Genomic DNA, 15720 nt, shown 5'->3' with positions numbered 1-15720 from the left:
CGGGATGGCGAAGGGGGCGTGGCCAGCGGCCTTTATGCAAATGAGCCGCTGCTTTGGGCGGGGCGTGTCTGCACGAACCAATAAAGCGCGATGAAACCTTAAATTATGCAAATGAGGCGCATTTGTCCGCGGGGGGCGGGGAAATATGCAAATTAGGGGAGGATTCATAGCAATTAAGAGCGCGGTTATGCAAATGAGGAGCGGCCAATGCGGAAGCGCCGCGGTGATATGCAAATGAGCTATATGCAAACGAGTGATATGCAAATAACAATGCGGGGGGGGTAAAAGGCGTGGCCTGATTTCCATATAAGGAGCGGACGCCGCCCCGCGGGCCAATCAGCGCGTGGGATGCAAATGAGACGGCGGAGGGGGGCGGTGCCGCGGGGCGGATGTGACGTCACTTCCGTCGCGCGGCGGTGACGTCAGGGCAGCGATGGCGGCGCCGCGGGTGTCGCTGGGGGCGCTGAAGGAGCCGCTGGGGCTGAGCCGGGGCCTGCAGTGGGTGAGGGACTGGGGGGGACTGGTTTGTACTGGGAGGGACTGGGAGGGGGGCTGGGGGGACTGGGGGGACTGGGGGGACTGGGTTATACTGGGAGGGACTGGGAGGGGGACTGGGAGGGGGACTGGGGGGGACTGGGGGGACTGGGGGGACTGGGTTATACTGGTTTGTACTGGGAGGGACTGGGAGAGGGGCGGGGGAACTGGTTTGTACTGGGAGGGACTGGGGATACTGGTTTATACTGGTTTGTACTGGGATGGGCTGGGAGGGGGTCTGGGAGGGACTGGGAGAGGGGCTGGGGATACTGGTCTTTGCTGGTTTGGACTGGTTTGGACTGGGAGAGGGGCTGGGGGGACTGGTTTATACTGGTTTGGACTGGTTTGGACTGGTTTGGACTGGGAGAGGGGCTGGGGGACTGAGGGGACTGGTTTGTACTGGGTTATACTGGTTTGTACTGGGATCGACTGGGAGGGATTGGGGGGAACTGGGGACACTGGTTTATACTGGGACAAACTGGGAGGGACTGGGGGGGACTGGGATGGAACTGGTTTGTACTGGGAGGGGGGGCTGGGAGGGACTGGGAGTCACTGGTTTATACTGGGACTTTACTGGGATCATACTGGGACAAACTGGGAGGGACTGGGAGGGGATTGAGGGGGAACTGGGAGGGACTGGGAGGGACTGGGGGATACTGGTTTATACTGGGAGAGGGACTGGGAGGAACTGGGAGGGGACTGGGATAAACTGGGAGGGGGTTTGGAGTTACTGGTTTGGGGGTTGGGGTTACTGGGATGGACTGGGAGGGGACTGGGGGTTACTGGTTTATACTGGTTTGGGGGCTGGGGTTACTGGGAGGGGACTGGGAAGGGACTGGGGGGGAACTGGACCCAAATTTTGGGGAATTTTTGATTTTTTTAATTTTTTCCCCATTTTTGTTGGGTTTCCCCAAATTTCCCAATTTTTTGGACCAAATTTTGACCTCAAAAATCCCAAAATTTTCCCAAATTTCCCCCAAAATTTTCCAATTTTTAGTTAAACTTTTACCTCAACAATCCCGAGTTTTCCCAAAATTTTTCCCAAATTTTCCCCCAAATTTTCCCATTTTTAGTTAAAATTTTACCTCAAAAATCCCAGAATTTTCCCAAATTTTTCCCCAAATTTTCCCCAAATTTTTCCAAAAATTTTCCCCAAATTTTCCCCAAATTTTCCCATTTTTAGTTAAAATTTTACCTCAAAAAACCAAAAATTTTCCCCAAATTTTCCCAAAAAATTTCCCCAAATTTCCCCCCAAATTTTCCCATTTTTAGTTAAAATTTTACCTCAAAAATCCCAAATTTCCCCGAAATTTCCCCCAATTTTTCCCAAAATTTCCTCCAATTTTTCCCATTTTTAGTTCAAATTTTACCTCAAAAATCCCAAATTTTCCCCAATTATTCCCCAAATTTTCCCAAAATTTTCTCCAAAGTTTTCCCATTTTTAGTTCAAGTTTTATCTCAAAAATCCCAAAATTTTCCCCAAATTTTCCCATTTTTTGTCAAAATTTTACCTCAAAACCCCCAAATTTCCCCCAAATTTTCCCAAATCTTTCCCCAAATTTTCCCTGAAAATTTCCCACTTTTAGTTAAAATTTTGCTTCAAAAATCCCAAAATTTTCCCAAAAGTTCCCCCAAATTTTCCCCAAATTTTCCCATTTTTAGTTAAAATTTTATCTCAAAAATCCCAAATTTTCTCCAATTATTCCCCAAATTTTCCCCAAAATTTTCCCATTTTTAGTTCAAATTTTACCTAAAAAATCCCAAATTTCCCCCAATTTTTCCCCAAAATTTTCCCATTCTTAGTTCAAATTTTACCTCAAAAATCCCAAATTTTCCACGAATTTTCCCTAAATTTTCCTAAAATTTTCCTGAATTTTCCTATTTTTAGTTAAAATTTTTCCTCAAAAATCCCAAATTTTCCCAAAGAAACTTTTTCCCCAAAATTTTTCTCAAATTTCCCCAATTTTCCTCCAAAATTTCCCCATTTTTACTTCAAATTTTATCTCAAAACCCCCAAATTCCCCCTGAATTTTTAACCCAATTTCAATCTCCAAAATCCCAATTTTTTCCCCATTTTTAACCAAAATTTGACCTCAAACTCCTTCAATTTTCCCAAATTCTCCAATTTTTTCCCAATTTCCGTCGTTTTTTTCCCCAAAATTTCCATTTTTGGATGGATTTTCCCCAAATTTCCGTTTTTTCCCCCAGTTTTTCTCCATCTTCGCCTTCGCCACCTGCGGCGGCTTCGAGGGCTCCGTCACCTTCAGGGTCACCTGCCCAGGTGTGGCCAACGGCACCGCGGGGACCAACGTCACCGCCCACTTCGGGTACCCCTTCAGGTGAGGGACACACCTGGACAGGTGAGGGACACACCCAGGACTGGTGACACACCCGGGACACACCTGGGACAGGTCAGGGTCACCTTCAGGGTCACCTGCCCAGGTGTGGCCAACGGCACCACGGGGACCAACGTCAGCGCCACCTTCGGGTACCCCTTCAGGTGAGGGACACACCTGGACAGGTGAGGGACACACCTGGGACACACCTGGGACAGGTGAGGGACAGGGACACACCTGGGACAGGTCAGGGACACACCTGGACAGGTGAGGGACACACCCAGGACAGGTGACACACCCGGGACACACCCGGGACATACCTGGGACACACCTGGGACAGGTGAGGGACACACCCAGGACACACCTGGGACAGGGGAGGGACAGGGACACACCTGGGACACACCTGGACAGGGGACACACCTGGGACACGCCCGGAACACACCTGGGCAGGTGAGGGACACCTGGGACACACCTGGGCAGGTGAGACAGCCGAGACAGGTGAGGTGTCCCCCAGGTGTGCCCAGGTGATCTCAGATTCCTCTCAGGTGCCCTCAGGTGTGTGCAGGTGAGCTGAGCTGACGCCCAGGGTGTGCCCAGGTGTGCTCAGGTGATCTCAGGTTCCTCTCAGGTGTGCTCAGGTGTCCCTAGCTGACCTTTGGGTGACCCCAGGTGTGCTCAGGTGATCTCAGGTGTTCCCAGGTGTGCCCAGGTGACTCTTACTGACCATCAGGTGACTCTAGGTGTGCTCAGGTGACCCCAGGTGTGTCCAGGCTCCCTCAGGTGACCCCAGGTGTGCCCAGGTGCCCCTTGTTGACCCCCAGGTGACCCCAGGTGTGCCCAAGTGCTCTCAGGTGTGCCCAGATGATCTCAGATGCCTCTGAGGTGACCCCACGTGACCCCAGGTGCCCCTTGCTGACCTTCAGGTGATCCCAGGTGTGCTCAGGTGACCTGAGCTGACCCCCAGGTGTGTCCAGGTGTGCCCAGGTGCCCCTTGTTGACCCCCAGGTGACCCTCAGATCCACCTCAGGTGTGCCCAGGTACCCCTTGCTGACCCCCAGGTGACCTCAGGTGTGTCCAGCTGACTCTCAGGTGTGTTCAGGTGGTTTCAGGTGTGCCCAGATGATCTCAGATCCATTTTAGGTGCCCCCAGGTGATCCCAGGTGACCCTTGCTGACCCCCAGGTGCCCCCAGGTGTGCCCAGGTGACCTTTGCTGACTCTCAGGTGATACTCAGGTGTGTCCAGGTGCCCCTCAGGTGCCCCCAGGGGTGCCCAGGTGACCTGAGCTGACCCTCAGGTGATCTCAGGTGTGCCCGGGTGCCCCCAGGTGTGCCCAGGTGATTCCAGGTGATCCTTGCTGCCCCTCAGGTGACTCCAAGTGTGCCCAGTTGACCTGAGCTGACCCTCAGGTGATCTCAGGTGTGCCCAGGTGCCCATCAGGTAGCCCCACGTGACCCCCAGGTGTGCTCAGGTGACTCCAGGTGTGCCCAGGTGATCTGAGCTGACCCTCAGGTGATCTCAGGTGACCCCAGGTGTGTCTAGGTGACCTGAGCTGACCCTCAGGTGATCTCAGGTGTACCCAGGTGTGCCCAGGTGACCTTTGCTGACCCTCAGATGACCCCAGGTGTGCCCAGGTGACCCCAGGTGTGCCCAAGTGCCACTTGCTGACCCCCACGTGACCCCAGGTGACCCCAGGTGCCCCCCCAGGTGACCCCAGGTGTGCCCCTCCCCCGCAGGTTGAACCAGGCCGTGTTCCAGCCGCCCCTGACTCACCTGTGCAACCACACCTGGCCCAGGCTGAGCCCGGCCCCCCAGGTGTGCCCAGGTGTGCCCAGGTGACCCCAGGTGTGCTCAGGTGCCCCTTGCTGACCCCCAGGTGACCCCAGGTGTGTCCAGGCTCCCTCAGGTGTGCCCAGGTGACCCCAGGTGTGCTCAGGTGCCCCTTGCTGACCCCAGGTGCCCCTTTGCCGATCCTCAGGTGACCCCAGGTGTGCCCAGGTGCCCCCAGGTGTGCTCAGGTGACCCCAGGTGTGCCCCTCCCCCGCAGGTTGAACCAGGCCGTGTTCCAGCCGCCCCTGACTCACCTGTGCAATCACACCTGGCCGCGGGACGTTCACCTGGTCGGGGATTTCTCCTCGGCCGCCCGGTTCTTCGTGGGCGTGGCCGTGGCCGCCTTCCTCTACAGCCTGGGGGCGCTGGGGGCCTACCTGGGCTACCTGCACCTGTACAGGTGTGCGGGGTCCCGCCTGCCCCTCCTGGTGAGTCGTGGGGGAGGGGCCACCTGCTCAGGTGGGCTCAGGTGGGCTCAGGTGGGTGGGATTTACCTGTACAGGTGGGCTCAGGTGGGCTCAGGTGGGTGGGAGTTACCTGTACAGGTGAGCTCAGGTGGAATTGACCTGCTCAGGTGAGTTCAGGTGGGTGGGAGTTACCTGTCCAGGTGGGCTCAGGTGGGATTGACCTGCTCAGGTAGGCTCTGGTGGGTGGGAGTTACCTGTACAGGTGGGCTCAGGTGGGATTGACCTGCTCAGGTGAGCTCAGGTGGGACTTGGGAGCTTGGATCAGGTGGGCTCAGGTGAGCTCAGGTGGAACTTGGGAGCTCAGATCAGGTGGGCTCAGGTGGGATTGATTGGCTCAGGTGAGCTCTGGTGGGATTGACCTGCTCAGGTGAGCTCAGGTGGGGTTTGGGAGCTCAGATCAGGTGTGTCCAGGTGGGATTTACCTACCCAGGTGAGCTTAGGTGAGGTTTAGGAACTCAATCCAGGTGGGCTCAGGTGGGATTGACCTGTTCAGGTGAGATTCACTTGCTCAGGTGTGTTCAGGTAGGCTCAGGTGGGATTTACCTGCCCAGGTGTGCCCAGGTGGGGTTTGGGGGCAGTTACCTGCTCAGGTGAGTTCAGGTGGGGTTTAGGAACTCAATTCAGGTGGGCCCAGGTGGGATTTACCTGGCCAGGTGAGACTTAGGAACTTGATTCAGGTGAGCTCAGGTGGGATTTACCTGTCCAGGTGTGCCCAGGTGAGCTTAGGTGGGATTTACCTGCTGAGGTGAGCTCAGGTGGAGTTTAGGAACTCAATTCAGGTGTGCCCAGGTGGGTTTTACCTGCCCAGGTGTGCCCAGGTGAGGGTTGGGAGCTCAGATCAGGTGGGCTCAGGTGGGATTTACCTGCCCAGGTGTGCCCAGGTGTTTTTTCTCCACTTTTCTTTGCTTCATTCCAGAATTTTCTGTTGTTTTTATTTAATCTGGAATTTCTCACTCTGATTTTTTTCCCTTTTTTCCTCCATTTCCATCGGGAATTTTCAGGATTTTTTTTTCTTCCACAATTTTTAATTTTTTTGCTTTTTTTCCCTTCATTTCTTTTTACTTTTTTACAAAATTTCCAAAATTTTAATTTTTCTTTTTTTTTTTTTTTTTTTGGTCTATTTTTCCTGGAATTGAGGTGGAATTTTTGGGGCTTCCCCAGTGGGAATTTGGGGGGATTTTGATGGAATTTGGGGGAATTTTGAGAGAATTTAGAAGAATTTTGAGGAAATTTGAGGAAAATTTTGATGGAATTTGGGGGAATTTTGATGGAATTCAGGAGAATTTTGAGGACATTTGGGGGAATTTTGAGGAAATTTGGGGAAAATTTTAAAGAAATTTGGGAAAAATTTTGGGAAATTTTGATCAAAATTGGGAAAATTCAGATGGAATTTGAGGAGAATTTTGGGAGAATTTAGGAGAATTTTGATAGAATTTGGGGGAATTTTGAGGACATTGAGGGAAAATTTGATGGAATTTCATGGAATTTTGGGGAATTTTGATGAAAATCGGGAAAATTTGGATGGAATTTGGGGGAATTTTGAGGAAATTTGGATGAATTTTGAGAAATGCTTGGGAAATTTTGGGGAATTTTGAAGAAAATCGGGAGAATTTTGATGGGATTTGTGGGAATTCAGGAGAATTTCGGGCAGAATTCCCAAATTTTTGCTGTTCCCGGGGAGATTTTGGGGTTCTGGGCTGGGATTTGGGGATCCCCTGATGGAATTTTGGGGAATTCTGGGGAATTTTGGGGGGGTTTAACCCTTTGTGCCCCTTCTCTCTCTCTGCTGCCTCTGAAGGACCCCAGGTAAGCCCCGCCCCCAAAATTCCCTTTTTTTTCCCCCAAAAATTCAATTTTTTTCCATTTTTCCCATTTTTTTCACTTTTCCCCCCATTTCTCCCACAGGCCCCGCTGCTCTTGGGGCTCCTGGCCTTGCCCCTCCCCCACTTTCCCCCCATTTTTCCCTATTTTCTCCCATTTTTCTCCCGTTTTTTCCCCGTTTTTTCCCATTTTTTCCCATTTTTCTCCGTTTTTTCCCGTTTATTCCCATTTTCCCATTTTTTTCATTTTTCACCCCTTTTTTGTCTCTCTCCCCCCCAGGCCCTGCTGCTCTTGGGGCTCCTGGCCTCGCCCCTCCCCCCTTTACCCCCCTTTTTTCCCCATTCTTTTCTCGTTTTTTTCCTGTTTTTTCCAATTTTTCTCATTTTTTTTTAATTTTTTCCCATTTTTGTGACTTTTCTCCCCATTTCTTGCAGGACCTGCTGCTCTCAGGTCTCCTGGCCACCCTGTGGCTCATGGCCTCGCCCCTCCCCCACTTCCCCCCCATTTTCCCCCATTTTTTCCCTGTTTTTTTCCCATTTTTTCCCCATTTCTCTCATTTTCTCCCAGTTTTTTCCCGTTTTTTCTCATTTTTCCCATTTTTGTGACTTTTCTCCCCAGGACCTGCTGCTCTCGGGGCTCCTGGCCACCCTGTGGCTCGTGGCCTCGCCCCTCCCCCACTTTCCCCCCATTTTTCCCCATTTTCTCCCATTTTTCCCCCATTTTTTCCCATTTTTTCCCCGTTTTTCCCTATTTTTTCTCATTTTTCCCATTTCCTTGACTTTTCTCCCCATTTCTTGCAGGCCCTGCTGCTCTCAGGTCTCCTGGCCGCCCTGTGGCTGCTGGCCTCGCCCCTCCCCCACTTTCCCCCCATTTTTCCCCATTTTCTCCCATTTTTCTCCCATTTTTTTCCCGTTTTTTTCCAATTTTTCTCTTTTTTTTTTTATTTTTTCCCATTTTTGTGACTTTTCTCCCCATTTCTTGCAGGCCCTGCTGCTCTCGGGGCTCCTGGCCTCGCCCCTCCCCCACTTTCCCCCCATTTTTCCCCATTTTCTCCCATTTTTCCCCCATTTTTTTCCCGTTTTTCCCCGTTTTTTCCCATTTTTTCTCATTTTTCCCATTTCTTTAATTTTTCTCCCCAGGACCTGCTGCTCTCAGGTCTCCTGGCCGCCCTGTGGCTCGTGGCCTCCTCGGCCTGGGCCCAGGCCCTCGGGCACGTGCGGGCGGCGGCAGCCGCGCCCCTCCCCCACTGCCCCTCCCCCTCCGGCAGCGTCACCTGCGCGCGCCTGGCGGCCACGCCCATGGGCAGCCTGGGGGCCTCGGTGGTGAGAACATGGGGGAAACTGAGGCACGGGGGCGGGGCCAAGGGTGGGGGAGGGGCCAGGGCCACGCCCATGGGCAGCCTGGGGGCCTCGGTGGTGAGAACAGGGGGGAAACTGAGGCACGGGGGCGGGGCCATCATGGGGGAGGGGCCATGGGGTGGGGGAGGGGCCGAGGCCACGCCCATGGGCAGCCTGGGGGCGTCAGTGGTGAGAGAGGGGAAACTGAGGCACGGGGGGCGGGGCCAAGTGTGGGGGAGGGGCCAGGGCCACGCCCATGGGCAGCCTGGGGGCCTCGGTGGTGAGAGAGGGGAAACTGAGGCACGGGGGGCGGGGCCATCATGGGGGAGGGGCCATGGGCTGGGGGAGGGGCCATGGGATGGGGGAGGGGCCAGGGCCATGCCCATGGGCAGCCTGGGGGCCTCGGTGGTGAGAACGGGGAAACTGAGGCACGGGGGCGGGGCCATCATGGGGGAGGGGCTGAGGTCACGCCCATGGGCAGCCTGGGGGCCTCGGTGGTGAGAACGGGGAAACTGAGGCACGGGGGCGGGGGGGGATTTTGGGTGGGGGAGGGATTTGGGGGGGAAACTGAGGCACAGGTGGGGGAGGGGATTTGGGGGATGGGGGTGGGGATTTGGGTGGGAGGGGGAATTTGGGGAGGGGACCAGAGCAGGGAAACTGAGGCACGGGTGGGGGAGGGGGTTTGGGGGGGAAATTGGGGTGGGGGAGGGGTCTGGGGGTTTTGGGGTGGGGGAGGGGGAATTCAGGGTGGGGGAGGGGCTTTAAAGTGCTCAATGGGGAAACTGAGGCAGGGCGGGGGAGGGGGATCGGCCATTTTGGGGGACGCCGAGGACGCGGCGGGGGCGGGGCTTGGATGGAGACCCCGGGTGGGGGGAGGGGCTGTGAGCCCCACCCCCGGCCCCTCCCCCACCCCGGGGTCTCTTCCAGGCCTTTGGATTCCTCAACCTCCTGCTCTGGGCCGGCGGCTCCTGGTTCGTCTACAAGGAGACCCCTCTGCACCGCCCGGCCCCGCCCCCCGACCCCGCCCCCTCCCCCATGTGACCCCACCCCTCCCCCACACTTCAATAGCGGTGCCGAATTTGGGGGCGGGGCTGAGGATTGGGGGGCGGGGCCGGGCGTTGGGGGAGGGGCTTTGCGCGCTGAGCTGATGGGGGGAGGGGCGCGGGGTGGGGGAGGGGAAGGGGGGGTGGGGTTGAGCGTGGGGTGGGTGACCTTGACCTTGGTGACCCTTGGTGGGGTTGGGTTGACCTTTGGGTGACCTCAGTTGGCCTTGGGTAGGTCTTGAGTTTGGGTTGGTCTTGACTTTGACTTGGTCTTGATTTTGGGCCGGCGTTGGCCTTGGGTTGGTCTTGACCTTGGGTTGGTTGATCTCGATCATGAGTTGGTCTTGACCTTGGGTTGATCTTGGCCATGGGTTGGTCATGACTTTGGGTTGGTCTTGACCTTGGGTTGGTCTTGACCTTGGGTTGGTCTCGACCTTGGGTTGGCCTTGACTTTGGGCCGGTCTTGACCTTGGGTTGGTCTCAACCTTGGGTTGGTCTTGGCCTTGGATTGGTCTTGACTTCGGGTTGGTCTCGATCTTGGGTTAGTCTTTAGCTTGGGTTGGTTGATCTCGATCATGAGTTGGTCTTGACTTTGGGTTCATCTTGACCTTGGGTTGGTCTTGACCTTGGGCTGGTCTAGACCTTGGGTTGGTCTCGACTTTGGGTTGGTAGATCTCAATCTTGAGTTGGTCTTGACTTTGGGTTGGTCTTGACCTTGAGTTGGTCTTGACTTTGAGTTGGTCTCGACCTTGGGTTGGTTGATCTCGATCATGAATTGGTCTTGACTTTGGGTTGATCTTGGCCATGGGTTGGTCTTGATTTGGAGTTGTTCTCGATCTTGGGTTGGTCTTGACTTTGGGCCGGTCTCGACCTTGGGTTGGTCTTGACTTTGGGCTGGTTTTGACCTTGGGTTGGTCTTGACTTTGGGCCGGTTTTGACCTTGGGTTGGTCTTGACTTTGAGTTGGTCTCGACCTTGGATTGGTCTCGACCTTGGGTCAGTTGATCTCGATCATGAATTGGTTTTGACTTTGGGTTGATATTGGCCATGGGTTGATCTTGACTTTGGGCCAGTCTTGACCTTGGGTTGGTCTTGACTTTGAGTCGGTCTTGACCTTGAGTTGGTTGATCTCAATCATGAGTTGGTCTTGGCCTTGGGTTGGTCTCAACCTTGGGTTGGTCTTGAGTTTAGGTTGGTTGATCTCGATCATGAGTTGCTCTTGACCTTGGGTTGATCTTGCCCATGGGTTGTTCTTCAGGTCGGTCTTGACTTTGGGTTGGTTTGGAGTTTGAGTTGGTCTTGAACTTGGGTTGGTTGATCTTGACCATGACTTGGTCTTGACTTTGGGCTGGTCTTGACTTTGGGTTGGCCTTGAGTTGGAGTTCATCTTAATCATGGGTTGGTCTTGACTTTAGGTTGGTCTTGGCCATGGGTTGGTCTTGGCCATGGGTTGGTCTTGGCCATGGGTTGGTCTTGACCATGGCCTGGCTCCTCCTCGCTGCCCATTGGCTGCGTTTGGGTTGACCTTTGGCTGACCTTGCCCTCAGGTTGGGCTGGGCTTATCTTCATGTTGACCTTGACCATGGGATGATTGGTCTTGACTTCACTGACCGTGGCTTGGTCTTCAGTTGCTCACTGGGGGACTTTGGCCTCAGCTTGACCTTGGGTTGGGTTGGTCTTGGGTTGGACTTGGCCATTGGTTGGTTGAACTTGACCTCACTGACCATTGGTTGGTTGAGCTAGACCTCACTGACCATTGGTTGGTTGAGCTTGACCTCACTGACCATTGGTTGGTTGAGCTTGACCTCACTGACCATTGGTTGGTTGAGCTCGACCTCCTTGACCATTGGTTGGTTGAGCTTCACCTCGCTGACCATTGGTTGGCTGAGCTTGACCGTTGATTCACATCTGACTGTTGGTTGAGGTCAGGTCGGCCTTTGGGTGATTTTGGTCTTCATTGACCTTGGCTTGGGTTGGTGTTGACCGTTGGTTGGTTGACCTTGACTTTGGTGACCCCTGGCTGGTCTTGGGTTGATCTTTGGGTGATTTTTGAGCTCAGTGATGATTGGTCATTCTTGGCTTGACCATTGGTTGGTCTTGGCTTGACCATTGGTTGGTCTTGAGCTTGACCATTGGTTGGTCTTGGCTTGACCATTGGTTGGTCTTGAGCTTGACCATTGGTTGGTTGACCTTGACTTGGCGTGGCTTGGCCTTGACCTGGGCTGACCATTGGTCAGTGGAGATGACCGTTGGGTTGGTCTTGATTTTGTTAACGGTAAATTGGGCTGACCATTGGGGTGGTCTTGGGCTGACCACTGGCTTGGTCTTGGTTTTGGTCTTGAGCTGACCGTTGGGTTGGTCTTGGTCTTGAGCTGACCACTGGGTTGGTCTTGACTTTGACCATCGTTTGTCCGGTTTTGACTCGCGTTGGTCGTTCGGTTGGTCGGGGCTTTGCTGACATTGGTTGGGTTGACCGAGGGTTGGGTTGAGTTGACCTTGAGTTGAGTTTGGCTTTTGATTGGGTTGGGTTATGTTGGGGTGAGTTGATCTTTGGTTGACCTTTGCCTTGGACTGGGTTGACCTTGGCTGACGTTGAGTTGGGTTTGGGTGACCTTAGGTTGGGTTGGGTTGGGTGGCCTTGGTTGACCTTTGGTTGGGTTGGGTTTGGTTGACTTTGCGTCAGGTTGGGTTGACCTTGGGTTGGGTTGGGTTGACATTGAGTTGAGTTGGGTTGGGTTTGGATGGCCTTGGTTGACCTTTGGTTGGGTTGGGTTGGGTTGATTTTGAGTTGGGTTGGGTTGAGTTGGGTTGGGTTGGGTTGACCTTTGGTTGGGTTGACTTTGGGTCAGGTTGGGTTGACCTTGGGTTGGATTTGGTTGGATTGGGTTGACTTTGACTTGAGTTGGGTTGCGCTGGGATGACCTTGGTTGACCTTTGGTTGGGTTGGGTTTGGTTGGGTTGATTTTGAGTTCGGTTTGGTTGACCTTTGGTTGGGTTGAGTTGGGTTGGGTTCGGTTGACTTTGGGTCAGGTTGGGTTGACCTTGGGTTGACTTTGGGTTGGATTGGGTTGACTTTGAGTTGAGTTGGGTTGGGTTTGGATGGCCTTGGTTGATCTTGGGTTGGGTTGACCTTGGGTTGGGTTGGGTTTGGTTGACTTTGAGTTGAGTTGGGTTGGGTTTGAATGACCTTGGTTGATCTTTGGTTGGGTTGGGTTTGGTTGGATTGGGTTGACTTTGAGTTGAGTTGGTTTGGGTTTGGATGACCTTGGTTGACCTTTGGTTGGGTTGGGTTTGGTTGGGTTGATTTTGAGTTAGGTTTGGTTTACCTTGGGTCGGGTTTGGTTAACTTGAGTTGGGTTGGGTTAGGTTGACCTTGGGTTTGGTTGGGTTGATTTTGAGTTGGGTTGGTTTGGGTTTGGTTGACCTTTGGTTGGGTTGGGTTTGGTTGACCTTGGGTTAGGTTTTGTTTACTTTGAGTTGAGTTGGGATTGGGTTTGGTTGACCATTGGGTGGTTGTCCTTGGGTTGGGTTGATTTTGAGTTGGGTTGGGTTTGGTTGACATTGGTTAATGTTTGGTTGGGTTTGGTTGACCTTGGGTTGGGTTTTGTTGACATTGAGTTGAGTTGGGTTGGGTTGACCTTTGGTTGGGTTGGGTTTGGTTGACATTGGTTAATGTTTGGTTGGGTTTGGTTGACCTTGGGTTGGGTTTTGTTGACATTGAGTTGAGTTGGGTTGACCTTTGGTTGGGTTGGGTTGATTTTGGGTTTGGTTGGCATTGGTTGACATTTGGTTGGGTTGGGTTGGTTGACCTTGGGTTGAGTTGGGTTGACTTTGAGTTGAGTTGGGTTGGGTTTGGATGACCTTGGTTGACTTTGGGTTGGGTTGACCTTGGGTTGGATTGGCCTTGGGTTGGGTTGGGTTGAGTTGGGTTGGGTTTGGTTGACCTTTGGTTGGGTTGGGTTTGGTTGGGTTGGGTTTGGTTGGGTTGACTTTGAGTTGAGTTGGGTTGGGTTTGGTTGACATTGGTTGGGTTGGGTTGGGTTGACCTTGGGTTGGGTTGGGTTGGGTTTGGTTGGGTTGGGTTGGGTTGGGTTAAGTTGGGTTGGGTTTGGTTGACCTTTGGTTGGGTTGGGTTTGGTTGGGTTGACTTTGAGTTGAGTTTGGTTGGGTTGGGTTTGGTTGACCTTGGGTTGGGTTTGGTTGGGTTTGGTTGGGTTGGGTTGGGTTTGGATGACCTTGGTTGGGTTTGGTTGGGTTGGGTTGATCTTGGCTGACCTTTGCTTGACCCCGCTCGGGTTCGCGGCCCCTGATTGGCCCCACCCCCTCTTCCCTCCTCCCATTGGCTCCTCCCCCTGGATGGGCGTGGCCAAACACTCCGGGCTCTCCTCCCCTCCCCCCCCCCGCTCCGCAAGTGCCTCAATAAACGAAATTCTGGGAAAACGCCCCAAAATCGCCGCCGGGAGCGGGGGAGGGGTCACGCCGGCCCCTCCCCCACCCAGGGGACATTGGGGACATCGGGGGGGGAGGGGTTGGGGACACCAGAGATGGACCCGAGGCCGCGTTTGCCCCAAATTTATTGGTTCTGACCCCAAATCCGCGTCCCCTCCGTCACCGCCCCGGGGGTGGCCCTGGGGACACCGGGGGTGACACAAATGTGGCCCTGGTGGCACCGGGGGTGACACAAATGTGACCCTGGTGGCACCGGGGTGACACAAATGTGGCCCTGGTGGCACTGAGGTGACCCAAATGTCACCCAGGTCCCGTCACCGTGTCCCTTGTCCCACCCCGTGGTGGCCCAGCTCCCTGTCCCCACAGTGTCCCCAAGGTGTCCCCGTGCCACCACCGCGTCCCCAAGGTGTCCCCAAGGTGTTCCAAACTGTCCCCAAGCTGTCCCCATGTCACCATGATGTCCCCAAGCCATCCCCAAGGTGTCCCTGAGGTGTCCCCATGATGTCCCCAAGGTGTCCCCATGTCCCCAAAGTGTCCCCATGTCCCCAGGCTGTCCCCAAGGTGTCCCCAGGCTGTCCCCAAGGTGTCCCCAGGCTGTCCCCAAGGTGTCCCCATGTCCCCTAGTTCCTGTCCATGGTCTCCTCGATCCAGGGGGTGAAGTTGCAGACCCTGGTGTCACCCTGCTGTCCCCATCCCCGTGTCCCCTCGTTATCCCCTGTCCCCAGGCTGTCCCCAGGCTGTCCCCACGCTGTCCCCAGGCTGTCCCCACACTGTCCCCACGCTGTCCCCAAGGTGTCCCCTAGTTCCTGTCCATGGTCTCCTCGATCCAGGGGGTGAAGTTGCAGACCTTGGTGTCACCCTGCTGTCCCCATCCCCGTGTCCCCATGTCCCTCTCATGTTATCCTGTGTACCCAGGCTGTCCCCAGGCTGTCCCCAGGCTGTCCCCACGGTGTCCCCAGGGTGTCCCCATGTCCCCAAGGTGTCCCCTAGTTCCTGTCCATGGTCTCCTCCATCCAGGGGGTGAAGTTGCAGACCCTGGTGTCACCCTGCTGTCCCCATCCCCGTGTCCCCTCGTTATCCCCGTGTCCCCAGGCTGTCCCCAGGCCGTCCCCACGTTATCCCTGTGTCCCCAAGGTGTCCCCAAGGTGTCCCCAAGGTGTCCCCAAGGTGTCCCCAAGGTGTCCCCTAGTTCCTGTCCATGGTCTCCTCGATCCAGGGGGTGAAGTTGCAGACCTTGGTGTCACCCTGCTGTCCCCATCCCCGTGTCCCCTCGTTATCCCCGTGTCCCCAGGCTGTCCCCAGGCTGTCCCCAGGCTGTCCCCACGTTATCCCTGTGTCCCCACGCTGTCCCCAGGCTGTCCCCAGGCTGTCCCCAAGGTGTCCCCAAGGTGTCCCCATGTCCCCCAGTTCCTGTCCATGGTCTCCTCGATCCAGGGGGTGAAGTTGCAGACCCTGGTGTCACCCTGCTGTCCCCATCCCCATGTCCCCATGTCCCTCCCATGTTATCCCCGTGTCCCCAGGCTGTCCCCAGGCTGTCCCCACGGTGTCCCCAGGCTGTCCCCAAGGTGTCCCCATGTCCCCAAGGTGTCCCCTAGTTCCTGTCCATGGTCTCCTCGATCCAGGGGGTGAAGTTGCAGACCTTGGTGTCACCCTGCTGTCCCCATCCCCGTGTCCCCGTGTCCCTCCCATGTTATCCCGTGTCCCCAGGCTGTCCCCACGCTGTCCCCAGGCTGTCCCCAGGCTGTCCCCATGTCCCCTAGTTCCTGTCCATGGTCTCCTCGATCCAGGGGGTGAAGTTGCAGACCTTGGTGTCACCCTGCTGTCCCCATCCCCGTGTCCCCATGTCCCCAGGCTGTCTCCACGATGTCCCCTCGTTATCCCTGTGTCCCCACAATGTCCCCAAGGT

The 15720-nt window shown here is 54.9% G+C and overlaps 2 protein-coding genes across 3 annotated transcripts in view; one reads left to right on the top strand and one right to left on the bottom strand.

The window, feature by feature from the left end:
• Positions 1-15720, bottom strand: part of SCN1B (sodium voltage-gated channel beta subunit 1) — a 130073-nt gene that overhangs the window by 76999 nt on the left and 37354 nt on the right. The window lies entirely within an intron of this gene.
• LOC311164640 (synaptophysin-like protein 1) lies at positions 416-9462 on the top strand. Its single transcript, XM_084224168.1, has 5 exons — positions 416-502; positions 2743-2873; positions 4916-5126; positions 8126-8308; positions 9251-9462. Exons 1-5 carry the CDS (start codon positions 434-436, stop codon positions 9362-9364), a joined length of 708 nt encoding a protein of 235 aa, XP_084080294.1. The 5' UTR covers positions 416-433; the 3' UTR covers positions 9365-9462.

The sequence above is a fragment of the Fringilla coelebs genome (genome assembly GCF_963513975.1).
Source record: "Fringilla coelebs genome assembly, chromosome: 34".
Classification (NCBI taxonomy): domain Eukaryota; kingdom Metazoa; phylum Chordata; class Aves; order Passeriformes; family Fringillidae; genus Fringilla; species Fringilla coelebs.
Note: the sequence above shows the minus strand (reverse complement) of the source record. Positions and strands in the feature narration are given on the sequence as shown.